Source organism: Canis lupus, chromosome 12 (genome assembly GCF_003254725.2).
Source record: "Canis lupus dingo isolate Sandy chromosome 12, ASM325472v2, whole genome shotgun sequence".
NCBI lineage: Eukaryota > Metazoa > Chordata > Mammalia > Carnivora > Canidae > Canis > Canis lupus.
In genome coordinates, this window is record NC_064254.1 from 34655000 (window position 1) to 34674993 (window position 19994).

The 19994-nt window shown below is 37.4% G+C and overlaps 1 protein-coding gene across 36 annotated transcripts in view; it reads left to right on the forward strand.

The window, feature by feature from the left end:
* RIMS1 (regulating synaptic membrane exocytosis 1) overlaps positions 1 to 19994 on the forward strand; it is a 477898-nt gene that overhangs the window by 256309 nt on the left and 201595 nt on the right. For all 36 annotated transcript variants that reach the window (XM_035697447.2, XM_035697450.2, XM_035697433.2 and 33 more), the window contains 2 exons: positions 5938 to 6278; positions 9770 to 10635. In XM_035697447.2, the coding sequence (XP_035553340.2) occupies positions 5938 to 6278; positions 9770 to 10635 (1207 nt within the window). The remainder of the gene's footprint in view (positions 1 to 5937; positions 6279 to 9769; positions 10636 to 19994) is intronic.

The following is a 19994-nucleotide window of genomic DNA, read 5'->3' on the forward strand; positions in this document are numbered from 1 at the left end:
TGATAGGAAAAGATCACACCCTCAAATAAGTCAGTGCAGTGTGAATAGACATAAGGAAGCAAGTTTGAATCATGATATTCAGAAATCAGAGTTAAGATATGATGAATCATTAGGGGGAGAGTAAGCTAGAATCATTCTTAGATTAATTGTTTGGGTGACCGTGTGGGTGGTGGTACTATTAACTGAGACAAACAATACAGGACAAGATCAAGTTTTATGGAAAACATAATCACTTCTGTTTGGTGTCTTTTAAGTTTGAGGTTCCTAGGTTACATTCAAGTGGGTGTGTGTAGTAGATAAGAGGGTACTATGGTTTTCGATATTTTACTAGATGCCTGAGCTAGAAATTATGATTTTAAAGTCTAAAGCTTATAGTATAGGATAGTCAATTTGTATGCAAAATAATATTAAAGTGCTATTTACTTTTTAAATCTCATTCATTCAGTTTCTATTTTTCATGTTCTATAATGGAAATATTGTGTTAGTGTAGTAGTCATCAACACAATTTACTGAGCAAATACTCATTGTATAAGTCTTCTGAAAAATATTTTTCAGGAGGGGTTGTGATAAAAATATGAAAATCCTATATCCATCTCACATGGAATCTATTGGCATAAGAAATGCAGAGAAGCAAAAATGGAGCTCTATGTAACATTAACATTTAGTAAGAGTGAAGAAAGTTTTTATCGAGGAATATGAGAGGAGGTGATAGAAGTCAGATTAGACCAGAACAGGAAACTATCTCTAATATCCATAAACCAAAAACAAAAGGTAGTCATAAATTCCATACATTCAGTGTATATAAGTGAAACTAACACAATGGAAGAGATCACTAATGTCTATGAAAAATAATTAAATACAACTGTGGGGACTGGTGTCTCAAATCGTTGAGAAATAAAGGGGATATAAGGAAGTGGGGCAAGTATTAATTTAGTTACTTTATCAGGTAGTTTTCTTTCTTTTTTTTTCTTTCTTTATTTTTTATCTTTTTTTTCAGGTAGCTTGATTTTACAGAGGATGGAGAAAAAAGTGACTAGAGAGAGAATAAGTTCAAAGAAAAGTTTTGATTATATTATATGCTTTAATAGTTATATGCTAAAATGGAAGGAGTAACAGAGAAGGCAAGGTTGAAGTCACAGGAAAATGAAGGGGTCAGTGATGGATTGAAGTCCTTTACTGGGCAGAAGCGTTGGTATCTGGAGTGCAGGCATGTGCATTTACTTTTTACAAATGGAGAAACATATTATAATGTCAGTCAGGACATAGAAAATAAGGATTGATGTGTGGTTGAATGCTACTAAGACACAAAGATTTTTGGATTAAACAACAGCAGCAGCAGCAGCAACAAAAAAAACCCATGGTTCAGTCTTGTGCTATATAAAAAAAGAAATGTAACTCCAACGAAATTATGCAAATAGATAACCTAAGGATAGAGAAACATATCTGTCAAAGATGAACCAAAAGAGAATAAAAATAGCAGTATTAGAATTTAGTTCATAACAATTCCACAATTGGTTCCCTACATTTTATGCCTAATTCAACACAGTAACCAGAGGGACTCTCTTAAGACCTAATATGTATCAGGTCACTTCTTTGCTTATGTATTTTATAAACTTCCAAAAGGAAAAATAATAAACCCATGAAATAGTAACAAAAATAACAAGAGACTGGGAGAGAAACACACACACACATATGCTGAAACAAGTACAGAGAACTCTCTCATTTTCACCTACTTAGTAATCAATTATTTTTACAATCTCATCTACTATTGTCAAAAAAGCTGAACTATCACCTTGATAATTTTGTCCCCCCTTCTGCTACAGTGAGTGCCTTTACTGAATAAAGTAAGGAAAATAAGTAAAGGTACTCAGAAAATGCAGCATCTATAATAAAGCTGAATAGCCCATTTTCTTTTTCATATTTTCAAAATGGTAGTATAACTATCTTTGAATACTATATTAAATACAAGCCAATATTTTCACACTTAATCTTTTTTTAAAAAATCTTCCTGCTTATATTTATTCTTTATGTTACAGCACTAACTACCTCAGATGGACTTTTTTAAGCAACACATTTGTGTTAATATAGGAATTCTGTACCTCATTGTCATGAATCACCTTAGCAATATCATTGAGAGTAAATCTAAGGCACATTTCTTCTGCTCTGTGTGTCTGGATCTGTAAAAATTTCATGTGAAGGCAAATATAAAGTATTTCTTGCATCTGAATCATTTTTTTTGCCATAAAATGGTCTACTGTATTTCTTAAGGATTCCTTAAATGGAATTTAAAATGCTGTTAGTACAAAAGTTCTGAATAAAATTTTCAAATGTTCTTCATATTTCTCATGTACGACATGTAGTTTCAGAATCCATGTTCCATCACAATAATCTTTCATTTAAGTTTGTATTTGGTTGCTTAACATCTGTAAATTGTTAAGATAAGGTATTACACAGACTTGCTTTGGTTTAGATTAGTTTGGAACACATCTCGGGGTACTTAATCAGGGTATAATCCTGCATGATCTTTAAAAAGGTGTGCTGTATTTTAAATAAATTGCATTTTTTTGTAGAAATATTTGTGTCTTGTCCTTTTTAAAAAAAATGAGTTAAGAAAGGCTCCCTATCCCACTTTTGGATTAGTATCTCACGTTTTGGATTATCTGTTGTTAGTAGACAAACATAATACTTGATCCTAAATTCAAAAAGAGAATCTGTAAACATACATAACTGCATTGCTTCTCAGCAACTGTTTGGCTTATTTTTTATACATGCCTGAAATGTTTGATATGAACTATGTTGAAAGGCACAACAAATGTTCTATTGTACTGCCATCTATTTTCCTTACAGCTTGTATAAATAGTTTCTTTTTTCTTTGTAAACTCTGTGGCAAGAGTAATTTATATAATTAATGGTAGAGATTGGGAGATAGTATTTTAATAAAAAATATTTTTATTTTTAGAGTTAATTTTGCTTTCAGATTAGAAGATAGATTCACCACACTTATAATTAATTTTGAAATACAAATTTAAAAATGTGTGCACAAGGAAATAAAGCATAGGAAAATTTTTTTCTAAGTGTTAAAAACAGACAAAATTAATGAGACATTCAGAAAATAAATAAATAATATTTTGAAAATATTGAAGCAGTTGCTTCTACTAACTGTAATCTTTTGAATCTATTTCATATGAAATTAAATGAATTTTAATATTTAATGGTAAGAATAATTTAATAATAACCACATTTTATTTGCCTTTATCACTCTTGTGGCAATTCTGCATATATTCAAAATTTAGAACTTGCCCAGATCTGGCAATTACTTTTCATTGGCCCATTTTTATAACACTTAAAAAATATGAAACAATTGGAGCACCTGGGTTCCACAGTTAGTTAAGCATCCAACTCTTGGTTGTGATTTCCACGTTATGAGATTGAGTTTGCACCAGGCTCACATTCAGCGTGGACTCTACTTAAGATTCTCTCCCTTTCCCTCTACCCTTTACCCTGCTTATGTGTGTGTGCTCTCTTTCTCTCTCCCTCTCAAATAAACAAAATCTTTTAAAAAATACATGAAACAATCAAAGTAAGATTATGATAAACATTTTCTAGAAAATATTCAGATGCACAAAGAAGAGTCTCCTTTATCCTTCATTTAAAAAAAAAAATTTTTATTCATGAGAGACACAGAGAGAGAGAGAGAGTCAGAGACATAGGTGGAGGGAGAAGCAGGCTCCATCCAGGGAGCTCAGTGCGGGACTCAGTCCCAGGACACTGAGATCGCGCCCTGAGCAAAAGGCAGATGCTCAACAATTGAGCCACCCAGCATCCCTTTACCCTTCTTTTTATCAGTATTTTAATGTTTCTTTCTGCCTCTTTATTTAACTTAACTCCATTTGGGAATTTTTGTTTAATTGTAATTTTATTGTGTTTTCCCTATGTTTTAAAGTAAATTTATATTTATCCTAAATATACTTTAATATTTTGAGGAAAGGGACTTACTTTTGATGATGAATAATATTTTTCTTATAGTATAATAAACATAAATTTAATGTCTCCCTAGCAATATAAAGTAGTCAAAGATTCTTCCTGGTTTCTTTGCATGATTTCAGACCTTCTCATTACTGTTTTGTCAGCTAAAGAGGCAACCAATGAGATAGCATATCACCTGTCCCCATCCAGGGTCTGGGTGAAGGATAATCAGTGTCACTGGCATAAAGTCCTGGCCTGGGGATATTGCCCTTATAATGATATCCTTGATAAGACTGTATTCAATGAATCGGAATTTCTGAGGGACCTTATTTATGACATAAAGAGATTGTGATACATTGTGCTCAATATCACCTCATTTGGGAAGCATTTTAAATTACAGATATGTTCCATACTTCCTTTATTTTGTTACAGGCTTATGAAATGCTCTGTTTACCTTGTTTAACATCTTAGCATATGGGATTCAACTAACTGCTTTTGTGAATCTAGTCCATTTCATTTTATGACCTGAGGAAGTGTAGAGGAATGAACTAATAAGCTTTGTCAATCTTAAACTTTTTGTAGTAAACATCTTTAAGTCTTAGTTTTCCCCATACTATTGATCCATTTGCATTTTCTTGCTTGGAAAGCAGCAGCTCTTAACATTTCATACAGATGAACTCTTCCATGTTAAAAACATAGTACTTTTCTTTTTCTTATTCTTACTTTATCTTTTATATATTAATTTTATAGCTACCATTGTAGTTTTTCTCATATTCATCTAAATGTTTTCAGTCGTACATTTTCTTCTTTTTGCCATCTCAACAAGGCTTCATCTTTTACCACGGTAATATTGTTTCTCATGTACTATTATCTGGGATTTATTCATCCTTTTGTAATATTTTTGAGGAATTGAGACTGATTCAGTATTTGTGAAAACCAGGGCCTGTAGTTTGATGAGCAGCCTTTCCTGTGGGTGCTGTTTCTGAAGTACAAAGGAAAACTGAAGTGTGTTCAGAGGAAAACAACTGAGGCAGGGAGGTGGAATTACACCACCAAACAGAGGTACTGGAGGTATCTGAGAAGAGTGCTCATAGGCCTGTAGATATCTATTTTTGCTCTGTATACTAAGTGTTGCTGCTACCATTATTCATCATTTGTTATCTTTGTTGTCCTCATTATTACATTCATTTAAATGTCACCAAGAGGAGAGCTGATGTATAGATTTAAGTGATAAAATAATCTAATAATTTCTCAGTAGATGTATTTCTAGATGACTATTCCAAAATAGAATCTCTAGTGGAAACAGTATTGGGAGTGGTCTCATATGAATAAACCCAGCCCTAAATTTATTGCTTTAGTAAAGATGTGCGTGGAAACTTTTATAGCATAATGTAAACCTGAGGTGAGTTTATTACTAATAAACTAGAGAAGATATACAGCTTGACCTTTTCTTTTGTGCCTACCTTTTATTGTTTGTCCCATATGAACATCTTTTAATATCAGCTTTAATAATGCATAAGTTTTGAGAAGACAGATATTTTCTATATCCTTCAAGACACTGAGATTTATGTACATAAATATTAATTTCATAGCTCTTTACAGCATTTTACTAATCAATCAAACCCCGCTTAAAACATTTTTACTAGCATATACTTTAAATGAAACTTCAGATTCAGTCATACAAAATGTGATGGATACATGGTAAAATAAAGTTCAGAATCACAGGGTTACGACACCAGGAAAATACTCTGGTAACCTAGAGATGCTGTGGTTTCAGATGGGTGACAGTCCAGGCATTCATGTACTTGACTGTGACTTGTGCAAGGGTCATTGTCACAAGAAATTTGCAAGGATAAGTATACATATGACAAGCATTTTTCTTTTCCTTATAAGATATTTTAATGTGTTAAAGATAAATTATTATTTCCAAATGGCATAGAAAATTTATATTGTTCTCTCTTCTTTAAATAGGTTATGTGGGTATGCAATTTATGTCGAAAGCAACAAGAAATCTTAACCAAATCTGGGGCATGGTTCTTTGGAAGTGGCCCTCAGCAGCCAAGTCAGGATGGAACCCTAAGTGATACAGCTACAGGTGCTGGTTCTGAGGTACCAAGAGAAAAGAAAGCACGGCTCCAAGAGCGATCACGGTCTCAGACACCCCTGAGCATGGCAGCTGCCTCCTCCCAGGACACAGCTCCTCCCAGCGCACAACCAGACAGGAGCAAGGGGGCTGAGTCCTCACAGCAAGCGGTGGGGCCTGAACAGAAGCAGGTTTCATCCAGGTCTAGAAGTGAACCTCCAAGAGAGAGGTAATAGTTCATTAACCCTGTAAGCAAAAGGCAAGATATTATATTGAGAGCAAACCTCTTTTCAAGAATTAACTGCTATTTAAAGGAATATGTGGAGGTGCTACTTCTCAGGCTCCACCTGGAAGGCAACAACAGTCCTAAGGTGCTTTGTTTATCTCTAGAATGCTGCATCAATCCTTAGAACTTTTTTGAAAAGCATTTCTTTCATAACATTGACACATGTGAACAAGTCACCTGAGTTGAGATACTAACTTCCAACCTTGAACTCAGAAAAGCTCTCAGATCATTTATTCACTTTTAGAATTAGCACTTTAATGGAAAGTATGCTCTGAGAGAATATGAGGGAGCCAGACCTGGTGGAAGGTGCATGGGTACCTTCTTTGAGGATATATCTTTTATGCTGAGCTCAACAAGTGACTAGGAATTAACCAGATGAAGAAGGAGATGAGCACTCCAGGTATCTGCACAGGCATGTGGACTGAAGAAACAAGTTCTCATGTGAGAACCTAAATGATGCCCACACCAAGAGTGTGAGTAGCTGAGGAGGAGAGTAGGGGAGAGCTGGGGAAAGGAGACTGGTTAGGTACCAGGGCCCAAGTCTTACTGGGCCTTTTGGCCAAGTTAAATTTTATAGATTTTATCCAAGGAATTATGGAAAGCTACTTACGGTTTCAAGCATGGGCTAACAAGATCAGATAATTTAATTGATTGATTCCTTCATTCAACAATGCATTTACGACCAGACAGGAGGCTCCTACACTGGGAGACAGTGTTAACGAGGAGGATATAGCCCTTCTTCATGCGGTTGGTAGTTTGGGGGACCTTATTATTGTTAAGAGTAGATTTTCTGCTTTTGTTGGTATAATCCTTATGCATCCCACTGGGTGGGAGAGTTGGCTTCAAGTCAGGCCTTGGTTCCCCTTTTCAAACAAAGCCTATACAATAACATCAAGGACTTCAAAGTTACAAAGATCTTCCAGTCCTTTGGTTCTGTCAAAGTGGACAGTAACAACCCATCTTGCAGGGTTGTGGTAAGGGTTAAAGGGGAGCATGTGTTCAAAAACTGGCAGATGGGAGGCATTCAGTGAACATAGCTATTATTCAAGCCAATAGCCATTGTGTATTTACCACAAGCAAACACTGTGCCAGGGACCAGAGTATAAAGATGATTAAGACAAAGTCCCTTTGCTGACAGATCCTAGGGAAGACCACCATACAATATCCTAGGGAAGATAGACACCTGGACAATTAACTGTACCAGAGGCTAATTTGATCAAAGCTAGAAAATACATGTAAAACTTTGGGAGCCACAGAAAGAGGAGGTGCCTTCTGAATTAAGCTTTCTAGGATACCCAGGGATTATACAGTAGGTAGGCAGGGTAGGATGGGACATTTCAGAAACAAAGAATGAGTGCACCTGAACTATGTGGAGAAGACACACAAAGGACACCAGAGATACTTCAGTGAAGGTGTAATGGGAAGCTTTTTGTGACAAACTGTTATGGGTTAAAAAATAAAAATATTAAAGGTGCAATTTGGGATTGGTCAGAAAATGATACTTTTAAATAAGAAAATTTGGAGCTGTAAGGTTTTTTTTTTTTAAAGAGAAAATATGACAAATGCTGTTGCTGATTATATAAATTACTGATGATATAAATACTTAAAATATTGAAGACATTAGGGGTATAGAAGGAAAAGAGATGGATGGTGACTTCAGGGAGGTAAGTGAGAGCAAAAGAATGTTGTCAGTCTGTTTAGAACTACTGAATTCTTCATCAGGAGCTAGTGGAAAGGGAATAATTAGAGGTAGAGGTAAGGGAAGGCGTACTTAGGGAAGCAAAGATCAGAGAGACTGCAGAACTCTTTTCATTTGCATGACACTCTATTAACCCATAAAGCACCTTCACAGATGGTCTCTCTAATGCCCCTGTGAACTTTACAAGGTAAGCATCATTTATCAGGAAAGGAAGGAAGGAAAGTAAATTGATTCAATATAAACTTCTAACAAGATCACCTGTGCCTTACTGAGCTATTAAATGTCTGTAGTACAATTGTCACACTTTTATAAAAAACTGTATTTGATAAGTAATATATGTTCCTATTAGACTTCTCACATTGTAAAACTACAATGCCACCCTTACAATTCCACCCTCCGATGAAAATCCCTTCCACTTCAAAACACCAATGTGAACTAAATGTTTAAAGCGGAATTCACCATTCTCTTTTGCTTACCAGTCCCATTTGAAACCCTTTCTTTTCTTTCCGCCATTACTAGCTCCTCCTCAAACCCCACAGTATATCCTCGCAACTAATACTTTAATAACCCACAATAGAAATTGTCCTTTTTCTCATCTTGTATTTTTTCTTGATTTTTATGCGTGGTGTTTGCTTTTGTACTTTCAGTCAAAGATGTTCCCTTCGAAAGCCCTCTGTGGGTCTCAGGGTTTTTAAAAAAAAAAAAAAAAAAAGCCTAGGTTGTTCCCACCTTAATAGCATAGTATACCATATAGTGTCAGGACACTTTAGACAAGGCCCCTACTTTTTTCTAACTTCTGGTGTAATTGCTGAAACTTTCCCAAATTAGGTGCACTCCAGTGTACAAAAAAGAGCTGAAAGGGGCAAATGAGTCCTATATCTACAGGATTTAAAGATTGCCAAACCCTTTACTTTTATCCTTGCAGTGCCTTCAACGGGATGCAGAAAAAATAGAACAGAAAACTATTATTGTGTGTGTGTGTGCGTTTGTTTTTGTTTTGTTTTACACTGTGTTCTGAAATGAGAGGGAAAGGAGGAGGGGGAGGGAAGGAGGAAAAATGAATAATAATTTGAAACATTTCAATATTTCTATTATCTTTGCCCAGGGAAGATAAAAGGAAGGCTAAGGTTCAGCCATTTTTTCCTAACCAACTCCCTTAAAAGTGGGTGCATATGATCTTGTTAAAATTACTTTCGTTGTACTATTAAAGAAGTGCTATTAGATTTAATTTTTGAAATGGACATGCTTAGTATTCACATTTAAAAGTTGCCATTGTGATAAAAGATTGTCGATATGTATTGTCCAGATACATATCAAGTATGTAATTAGAATTGAACTGACCCGTGTATATTATGTTAGATGAAACCTGTATTAGTTTCATCTAGAATATCTTTAAGTCTTTCATTCATAGCAGAATTTAGCATAAAACTCGTTCATTTATTGAATTAATGTATTGGTGGCCTTTATTCATCTAGTTAATTCATGGAGAATTTTAAATGTGAAAACTACTTGCTTAAGTTCCTTAAGACGCTGTAACGTAAAGGAGCTTTATTTGAAAGCTAATCGGATACACAGGTTTAATGTGGTTATCAGATTGCTTCTTAATCAGACATCGAACTGTAACGAATCACTTGAAGAGATTGAAGTGGAATGCGAAGAAATGTTTCTTAGGTCTGGTCTTGATGTGTAGCTTTCTGCAGTGCTTTCCTTCTTCACGTTCCTTTGTGTATCACAGGAAGAAGACTGCGGGGCTCTCTGAGCAGAACGGCAAGGGAGCCCAGAAGAGCGAGCGGAAACGCGCGCCCAAGTCCTCCGTGCAGCCTGGAGAGGGGGCCGTGGAAGAACGGGAGCGGAAGGAAAGGCGGGAAAGCCGAAGGCTCGAGAAAGGGCGGTCACAGGACTTCCCGGACGTGCCAGAGAAACGAGAGGACCGCAAAGCGGCGGAAGATGAGAAGCAAAGGAAAGAGGAGGAGTACCAGACCAGGTACCGCAGCGACCCGAACCTGGCGCGGTACCCGGTGAAACCGCCGCCCGAGGAGCAGCAGATGCGCATGCACGCCCGGGTGTCCCGCGCGAGGCACGAGCGGCGCCACAGCGACGTGGCCCTCCCGCGCACCGAGGCGGGCGCCCCGCCGCCCGACAGCAAGGCCGGCAAGCGCGCGCCGGCCGCCGCCAGGGCCTCGCCGCCCGATTCGCCGCGGGCCTACTCGGCCGAGAGGACCGCGGAAGCCAGGGCGCCGGGCGCCAAGCAGCTCACGAACCACAGCCCGCCGGCACCCAGGCATGGGCCGGTCCCCGCAGAAGCCCTGGAGCCCAAAGCCCAGGAGCCGCTCAGGAAGCAGAGCCGCCTGGACCCCAGCTCGGCCGTCCTCATCAGGAAGTCCAAGCGCGAGAAGGTGGAGACCATGCTGCGGAACGACTCCTTGAGCTCCGATCAGTCCGAGTCGGTGCGGCCGTCTCCGCCCAAGCCGCACCGGTCCAAGAGGGGCGGCAAGAAGCGGCAGATGTCGGTGAGCAGCTCCGAGGAGGAGGGCGTGTCCACGCCGGAGTACACCAGCTGCGAGGACGTGGAGCTCGAGAGCGAGAGCGTCAGCGAGAAAGGTAAGGCGGAGGCGGGGCTCGGGCGCGCCTGCGCGGAGCCCGGGGGCGCGCGGCCGGAGGGGGGCGGGGGGCGGGGGGCGCGGGCGCGCCTGCGCGGAGCCCGGGGCGCGCGGCGGGGGCGGGGGTAAAACGTGCGGCCTGGCCTGAAGCGTGCCGCGCGATGACGGTAGTGAACGCCGCGGTGCGGTGTGTGGGAAAGTCTTGGGGGTAGACGCGAACGGTTCGCGTCCCAAGGGAAAAACAAACTCATAACTAGATCAGAAGATGGAAGCTAATCATTTTGGGGATCGTTTCGCACTGTGTATGTCAACTGGTTATACGGTATACCTGACACCTCTGTGGAGCTGCATGTCGGGTATCTCCAGATTTCCGTGGAAGTGGAGGGGGCGGGGGGGAGTGCAACGTGGAATGGCCGCAGACCCAGCCTCTCCGGGAATAGAATAGAAGGTTTTAGCCTCCTTGCTTTATTCCTTTTTGGTAGGATTTTGAGACATAACCACAAGCTTCAGATTTGGATTCCAAGAGTGGTTAATGCCTTCGTTTCTTGTCATTGTGGAACATCCAGTAGGCACTAAGTTAATACTTTGGGGTGGATGGTGGAGGACTTCTTTTCTAGGAAACCAAAACTCTTCCTGATAAAGGGGAATGTACCTTTTTTAAACTTCTGTGGTGTGATACTCCAGAGAGGGAGTATTTTTCAACTTTCAAATGAGTCTTTTCCACAACTGGTGAAGAAAGTCTGTCATGCAGATGTTCTATGTTTTTTTGGATAGTGACTTTGGAGTACAAAGTTTAACTATCATATTACAAAAGATTTCAGAGCATTCATTGTATGATAAGCTGACTTTTTTTTTTCTGTCTTGTTCTACACTGTTCTACAACAGCTTAACCACGTGTAGCTATTTACATTAATTACAGTTACATAGACTTAATTATTAAGTCCCCCCAGTCACTGTAGCCACATTTCAAGTGCTCAGAAGCAATCATCACAGAAAGTTCCCTTAGATAGCATAATACTGGTCTAGAAAATACTTCAATTTGACTTTGCAATTACATATTTCTTTTGAAGATTCACTTCATTCTGCTCTTCCCTCGGATTTAAATTGGCCACAGTCCTAAATTTGATGGTGTTGGTCCTGATTCTTGTTATATAGTGTTTCCTAGTTATATTTTGGGGTAACTATTTTTTACGGTTTTTGGCTTGTATTATAGTTGCTAAATTATATACTAAATATTATAAATTTACTAAAAAGTAACTATTTCCTCATATTCTCTATCGTCATAATGCATGGCTGTGTCATCTCCCTTTATGTGTCTCTGTCTCCTCTCTCTCTCTTTTTCTCTCTAGATAAATACAAACATATATCCATCTAGCTAGCTAGCTGTCTGTCTAGATAGATAGATGGGTGAATGTATGGATGTGTGTGTATATATATATATATATATATATATGGGAACAATTAAGAAAGTTCATTCTGTCATTAGGATTACTGCAACTTAAGTTAAAATGACTCTTTTGGACAGTGATTTGGTAAGAGATTACTTAGCAGAATGTGGATGCCATGTAGTAAGTTTCAGGGTCAAGGAAAGACTGTCCACATGTAATAAAATTTATAGGGCAGTGGAAGACAGAAATTAAAATATTATATTTATATGGGATCATTTGGCTCTTTCAGCACACCTTCTGATGACTTACGTTTGTCTTAGAAGTCAGTATGCATATATTTATGCAATATTGTACATGAGCTTTTTAAAAGTCACATGGTGGCTCAGTAGGGTGGAGGGTCTGACTCTTGGTTTTGGCTGGGGTGGTGATCTCAGGGTCCTGGGATAGAGCCCTGGTGGGGCTCTACACCAGTGTGGAGTCAGCTTTGCTTCTCCCTCTGCCCCTCACCCTGTTCACGTGTGTGCTCCTGCTCACTTGCTCTCTCTAAAATAAATAAATCTTTAAAAATAACATGGTGAGTATACCCTTGCTGTCTTCTGTGCCTTAATATTGTTGTGTGAACACATATTTTTCTCCCCTGAAATAATGAAATGTTAAATAAAAATGTAAATGGATATGCTTAATTGGTGTGCAAATAACTCTTAATAGATATAAATATGTATATATGTATTTTCATATATATGTATATTTTCCCATTTCCTAAAGTAAGGACTCTACATCAGTTCTTACAAAATGTGTGTTTTAAATCACAGTGGGCATAGAATCAGGCAGAACTGAGTATCAAAATATTTACAATACCAACAGATTGTGAAAGAAAAAATGACTAGAGGCATGAGTAATTGGAAGGATGGAACTGGTGTAATGTAAGGAACTTATTGCCTCTGCATACTGTCTTCTCTCCTTAAGAATTATCATTTTAGGGACTCTGAAGCTGAAGAACACAGGGTATCACATTTGCTGTTATCTGGTTCAGATGACTCTATTTTCTCTTAAAATGAATATCCTTTTCATAATGTCTTGAAAATAAACTCCACTCAGAATAGTTGCCTTATTCTAATATTTTAACCAGTCCCAACTCAATGTTTACAAAATGAAACATTAACTGTAAAGAACATACTTTTTAATGTAGCACATTTTCTTATTTCAAAATGATTTAAAAATCCCATTTTCTATGGTATCTATTAATGCCTTTATTACCAAACCCCGCCATTGTCTACTAAGGACAATCTAGGGAACCAGCCATGATAGTCTACAGTATCCTGTGACTCTGCACAAGTTTACTTAACCTCCATAAGTGCTAGTTTTCTTGTTGGCACAATGGAGATAAGAGTATCCACTATCCACATGGTAAGATTATCGAGTGTGTGATGAGATGATGTATATAAAATAGGATGCTAAATTAGCATTTTTCCTGTTTTGATTTTGCTTGTGGTACCTATACCATAGATAACCTAATATCACAATAAATGTGAAGTAATCACTCACATATATAACATATAAAGGAAAGGTAAAAGAACTATTTGTATGTCTCATAGGATCTAATGGGGTGAGGAAAAGAATGATTTGGGAAGAGATATCTTAGGAGAGTGAATGCCGTGTTGTGACTTTTGGGGTCAAGGGAAGACTATTTTCATAGAATAAAATTTAAAGGGCAGTGAAAGATAAAAATTGCATTTTAAGTATAGACCATTATTTTGGATTCTGGACTCAGTTCCAAAATGTGTGTGTGTGTGTGTGTGTGTGTGTGAGAGAGAGAGAGAGAGAGAGAGAGAGAGAGTTCCCACACTAACAAGCAATTCTCATACACCAGCAGGATGTCCAAGAGAATTCAACCTAATTCAATTCTGATGTTATCTACTGAGAGGTAGCATCAGATCCCACAGGTTAAGGGCTCAGTCCCAAAAGACTGCCCTCCACTTCAGATGTCAATCATAAGCCCAGGTTGTTACCTGTGCTTCTGACCAACTGGCTATAGATCAGAGGATCCCACCACCCCCTTCGTGGGTTTGATTAGTTTGTTACAGCAGCTCACAAAATTTAGGAAACCCATGTACATATTAGATAACTGGTTTATTATAAAAGGATATAACTCAGATGGAAGAGATGCATAGGGCAGGTTCTGGGGAAAGGATGCAGAACTCCCATGCCTCTACAGTTATGCTGCTCTTCCAGCACCTCCATATGTTCCCTACCTGGAAGCTCTCAGAACCTAGTACTTTTAGATTTTTATGAATGCTTCATTACCTTGGCAGAGTTGACCAAATCATTGGCTTTGGTTCATCCTCCATTCCCTCTCTCCCAGGAAGTCAGGGGACTGGAACCTTAAGCTCCAATCCTCTGATCACATGATTGGTTTTCCAAGTGACCAGCCCCCATCCTTAGGTGTGGTCCAAAAAGTCACTTTGTAAACTAGTTGCTTTGGCAGCATATATACTAAAAATCACCCCGTTAACCTAACAAAAGACACCTTTATGGCTTTCATTACTTAGGAAATTCTAAGGATTTTAGAAGCTCTTTGCTAGAACCTTCACTAAACTCAAATATATATTTCTTATTATAAAGCACAGTATCACATCCATTCATTTGTTCTTTCAGTTTAAGAGTTACATAAACATTTAACATAATGCTTACTCTCTTACTCTGTTCAGGCTCAAAAAATTTTTTTGCTACAGACTGGGAGTGTATTAACGACAGATATTTATATCTGACTGTTTTAGAGGCTAGGAAGGCTAAGATCAGGATGCCCACATGGTTGAATTCTGGTAAAATACCCTCTAGCTAGCACCTTTTTTGCTGTTTCCTCACTTGGTTGAAAGGGCTAGGGAGATTTGTGGGGTTTCTTATAAAAGCACCAATCCCATTTATGAAGGCTCTACCTTTGTGACCTCAGCACATCCCAAAGGCCCTAACTGCTAATACTGTCTATCATCTATGGGGGTTAGGAGGATTTCAACCTGTAAATTTTGGGAAGGACACAAACATTTAGACCATATCACTGGCGTAAGGTAGCTACTTACTATATGTATGCCATTTTTGTCATTGACATTATTCTAATTTTATCATTATGCTGAGTTGGTTTGTTACTTATCAGTAAATGTATTTAGCACTTTCCATATATAAACTGAGGTTAAAAAAGGATAAACAGGGGATCCCTGGGTGGCGCAGTGGTTTAGCGCCTGCTTTGGCCCAGGGCGCGATCCTGGAGATCCAGGATTGAATCCCACGTCGGGCTCCCGGTGCATGGAGCTTGCTTCTCCCTCTGCCTATGTCTCTGCCTCTCTTGCTCGCTCTCTCTCTGTGTGACTATCATAAATAAATAAAAAAAAAATTTTTAAAAAAGGATAAACATGTCCCATGCTCTCATAGAGCTTACATTCTATAGAGAAATAAGCAATAAAGAAAAATTACACAATGAAATGCAGTTTAATAAATGCCTAAAAGGGAAATTTTTTCTAGATATGTTGATATAATTTTGCTGTGTCCTAAAATTCAACAAAAAAGATAACCTGGTCGAATGGCATCTGGAAGACAACACAGCCTTTATAGTCAATATAATATTTTACATATGGTATAATTCTCTTTCTCACACACACACAGGGATTAACAGTAAGCTCTAGTGGGCTTGTCTCAAAATTGAGGTCAATTATTACATGTTTTCAAAGTGAATGCCATGTTGCTTTAGCCAATTGGGGAAAATTGGGCATCCTTTGTTTCTTAGCTTATAAATATTAAGAGCATAAATCTCTTTTCAGAAGAAAAGCAGTGAACTAAAACGCTTATGAGATAGCAGTTGAATATAAGTGAAATGAGTAATATGACCCATTGGGGCAAGGCCTAGTAAAGATTTGTGCCTAAAGGAATTGAGTACAAAAGCATGAGAATAAAGAAAGAGACAAAGATGATGCCAGTGTGGAAGAAAGAAATGGCACCAGTTCTGAGAAGAAACTTAGAAGCATGCTGTCTTGATCAGTAGAGTAAGCTATTTACACTTACAAGGAACTAAAACTATAAATCCTCAGACAGAGCCAGTTGGAATAAGAGCCTGGCAGTGGATAACATGATTTCCTTTTTTATCCTCTCCCACTTTGAATAACTCAAAAAATACAACACAAATTGATTATACCTTTAAACTTTTAAAGTACTGTGTGAATGGCTTCTGAGGTCAACCTGTCTAACAAGGGCTAACTGGTTTGTTTGTAACTATTACTGCAAGGCAGTATTTAGCAGTCCTTTTAGGAGCATGTGATATCTGGGTGATACCTGCAAGGGTTTCATATAAGACTATGGATCTTTAATAACAGGTGTGAATTTTCCCCCTAAAGACAAAGATAGTTTCCATGGACCAGAGTATAGGTTTTAGGTATTGTGAATTATTGACCATTAAGTTTGGATGCCTGGCAACTTAAACATTGGGGAATGAGGAACAAGAGTTTGGAACCCTTGCAAAAATCAAATATTAAAATCTTTAAGTGTAAATCTAATTCTTTATATTTTTCTTTAATCACTAAACTAAAAACATTGAGAATAATTTCTTTGGGCTCCAGCAGTACAGTGCCTATTGCTCACAGAACTTTTAATTCTGACCAGAAGTTACTGGTTTACTTGTGTTTTTTGACAACAAAGAATGCATTTAATATCCTTTTGGGAGTCTTAGTCCTTCCTATAACCTTAAGAGGGCTTGCAATTAAAAAATTTGATCAGAATTATTTATGTATTAATATGTGTGTAACACATGAATATTAGATAATACACATGATATTAAAATATCTATAAGAACCTACTGCATTCCAAGCACACTGCTAGGTTATAGAACTACAGTGATTAAATAAATAAATATACACATATACATAGCTATGGTTTCTCCTGATTTTTTTTTTTTTTTGGCTATCCAGAGGATTCTTTTAAAATAGATTTTATAGAGAGATAGGATACACCAAGATAAAATCAGGTTATTTGGTAAGAATTTGGCTATAGATATTTTTTTAAAATGGTAGCCTGAAAGCAGTTGCAACTTAAAAGGGCTTTGTCTTCAAATGATTACCCAAACCTAAACATTTAGTTTTCTTACCTCATGAGATCCCATAAAAGTGAAGAAAAAGGAAGTGAGCTATGAGCAGATGAAATGTTTTTAGAAGATGAAAAGAAGAAAGTAATCTACTTTTACCAGCTTTATTTATTTTGTATGTTTTATTTTTTATTTCAAGTTTTATTTAAATTTTAGTTAGTTAACATATATGGTAAATTGGTTTCAGGTGTAGAATTTAGTGATTCATCACTTACATATACCAGCACTCATCACAGCAAGTGCTCTCCTTAATGTCCATCACCTAGTTAGGCCATCCCTCACCATCTTCCCTCCATCAACCTTCAGTTTTCTGTAGTTAAGAGTCTCTTATGGTTTGCTTCTTTCTCTTTTTCCCCCTTCCCCTATATTTATCTCTTTTGTTTCTTAAATACCACATATGAGTGAAATCATATGGTATTTGTCTTTCTCTGACTTACTTCACTTAGCAAAATATAGTCTACATCTTACTTTTAGACATAAGAGGTTTCTAGGTAAATGAGGGTGTGGCGGTGGTGAAGACTGCCAATGAAGCACCTTACAGAGACTTAAGACCCAGATAACAGATTCTGTGAAGCCAGAAGTAAGAAGGAGACTTTCCAATTGGCAGATACATTCAACATTTGTTGACAGAGCAACTGAATCACTTTGCTTATTCTCTACCATTTTTCCCTCCTCTTTACACCCTTACATATAGCAAGAGCAACCCCACATTTAATTCCCAGGTAGAATTCAAGAAGAAATCCAGTAAACTGCCTCAGCAAAACTCAGATTCTGGATTGTTGCACCCCCACCCTTATAGCTTAATGCTGAGTTCCATATGTTGTTTACCCTAAAGTGAAGGCTACTAGCTCCCAAGCTCCATTCACTCACAGATGTTAGAGATACTGTTAGTGTCTACTACAGCAGTGTGACTGAAAAGACCTACATGGAAATACTCACCAGCTACACACAGAAATTAAGTCAGTAGTCTGTCTTAAATATAAATGAACAACAAATCCCACAAACTATGAAGAGCGCCAGCAGGAAGAACTAAAAAAATCAAGATAAACAAGTAGATCCTAAAAGTAAGAAGTTATTTCAAGAGCAAAGGGTGTTTAGAAACCAAACAGTACAAAATGCTACATCCTGATCAAGTGTTTTTTTTTTTTTTTTTTTTTTCCTGATCAAGTTTAATACATCCTGAAATACCTAAGCCTCATCCCCAGGGCAGCTTCCTCACCCAACACATGGATATTCTGTGTAAAATATTTTTTGAAAAATTAAAGTTATTATCCAAACTTAACGGAAAGCTCTGGATACCAAAACCCTTAACACTGAAGTACTTGGACAGAGATCCCTGGACAAAGTATAAGACTATATGACCAGACTCAAGATCACAAGCTTGCTGCAGATATGAGTTAATTCTCCAAGCCAGGAAATGAAAAACTTGATCTTAGACATTAAAAGCTGATACAAAACCTCTAAACTTCTTTCATCCAAAAAAATGTGAAACTGACCCACAAGGAAACATCTGGAAGCTCAAAGGATGAGTCCAGAGGTCATAATGGTGAAACATAGGAGGAAGTTCAACACCAACTAGATGCCAAGGAAAAAAGGGGAAAAAAATCTATACGCTTTTGGAGGTTAAAAAATAAACTAGGTCATATATACAACAGTAAGAGTTAAACGGTCTTTAGACTTCCCATCAGCAGCAGATTAGAAACTACAACTGTTCAATGCCTTTAAAGTATGGCACAAAACTGTTTGAAATTAGAATTCTCTGCACATCTAAACCATCAGTCAACTCCCAGGTTCTCCAACTTTGCAGTCTCCATCTGAGAGAATTATTTAAAGATGTATCACTCAAGAAAACTTGAATAATAATTAAGAAAGTGGGACAAATGAGAAGCAAGAAATAGTGGAGCTACCCCAGGAATCCAGTGCAGAGAAATCCCTGGATGACATTGTGTACAGAAAGCAATCTGTGAAAATTAAAAGCAGAGATCATTTCCAGGAGGCTCCAAGAGGAAAATCTTTATGAAAAATAATGTCATGGATTCTAAGAAATATCCAATGACTAATGAATTACATGATATTATTGGATTTCCTTACTGGGTAAGAAAAGGCTGTCTCTTTTTTTAACAATGAAAAGGGACAAACACTGAGAAAAAAAAATGTTAAGGAAAATCAAGTTTCAAATATGAAGCAAACAAAAATGTGACATTATTTTATTAATTGATACAGCCCATTCAACTAATAACCTAGGCACATTTTCCTCTGAGTGAACAGGAACCGTGACAGTTCATCCCTAGAAAAGGAAATTTATATTCTGCACATTTTTAACTTGTTCTGTAGTATTTATATGTAATAATATTGTAAGTGCCACTTACATTTTTCAATTTATAGAATAAACTCCCTTCCACATTAAATACTTGCATATGTTTACACAATTGAATATAAATATTTGTCCATGTCAAAATAATAAATAAATAAAATCTTTAAAAAGTATTAGAGTGCTTTGAAGAAAGCAGTCTTATTTATAAGAAAATAAATATTTGAAAAAAGTTTAAGAAGTGGAATTGATAGTGTGGGCAGAAGAGCCGTGAGAGGAAATGAATTATTGTAGCTACGTATCAAGCCCTTATTTATTTGTAGCTACGTATCAAGCCCTTATTTATTTTAATTTTCATAATATGCATGCATTAATTTGATATCCATTAAAATAAAACATAAAAAACTGTTTTTCAATGTCCCCTTCATTAAGCTGCAAATAACTAGTTTTGGTGTCCTCTGGGGCCTTTCATAAATGGCATTTTAGCCACCTTAACCAAACTTCAAAACATTGATGGATCCATTAGCGTTGTAACA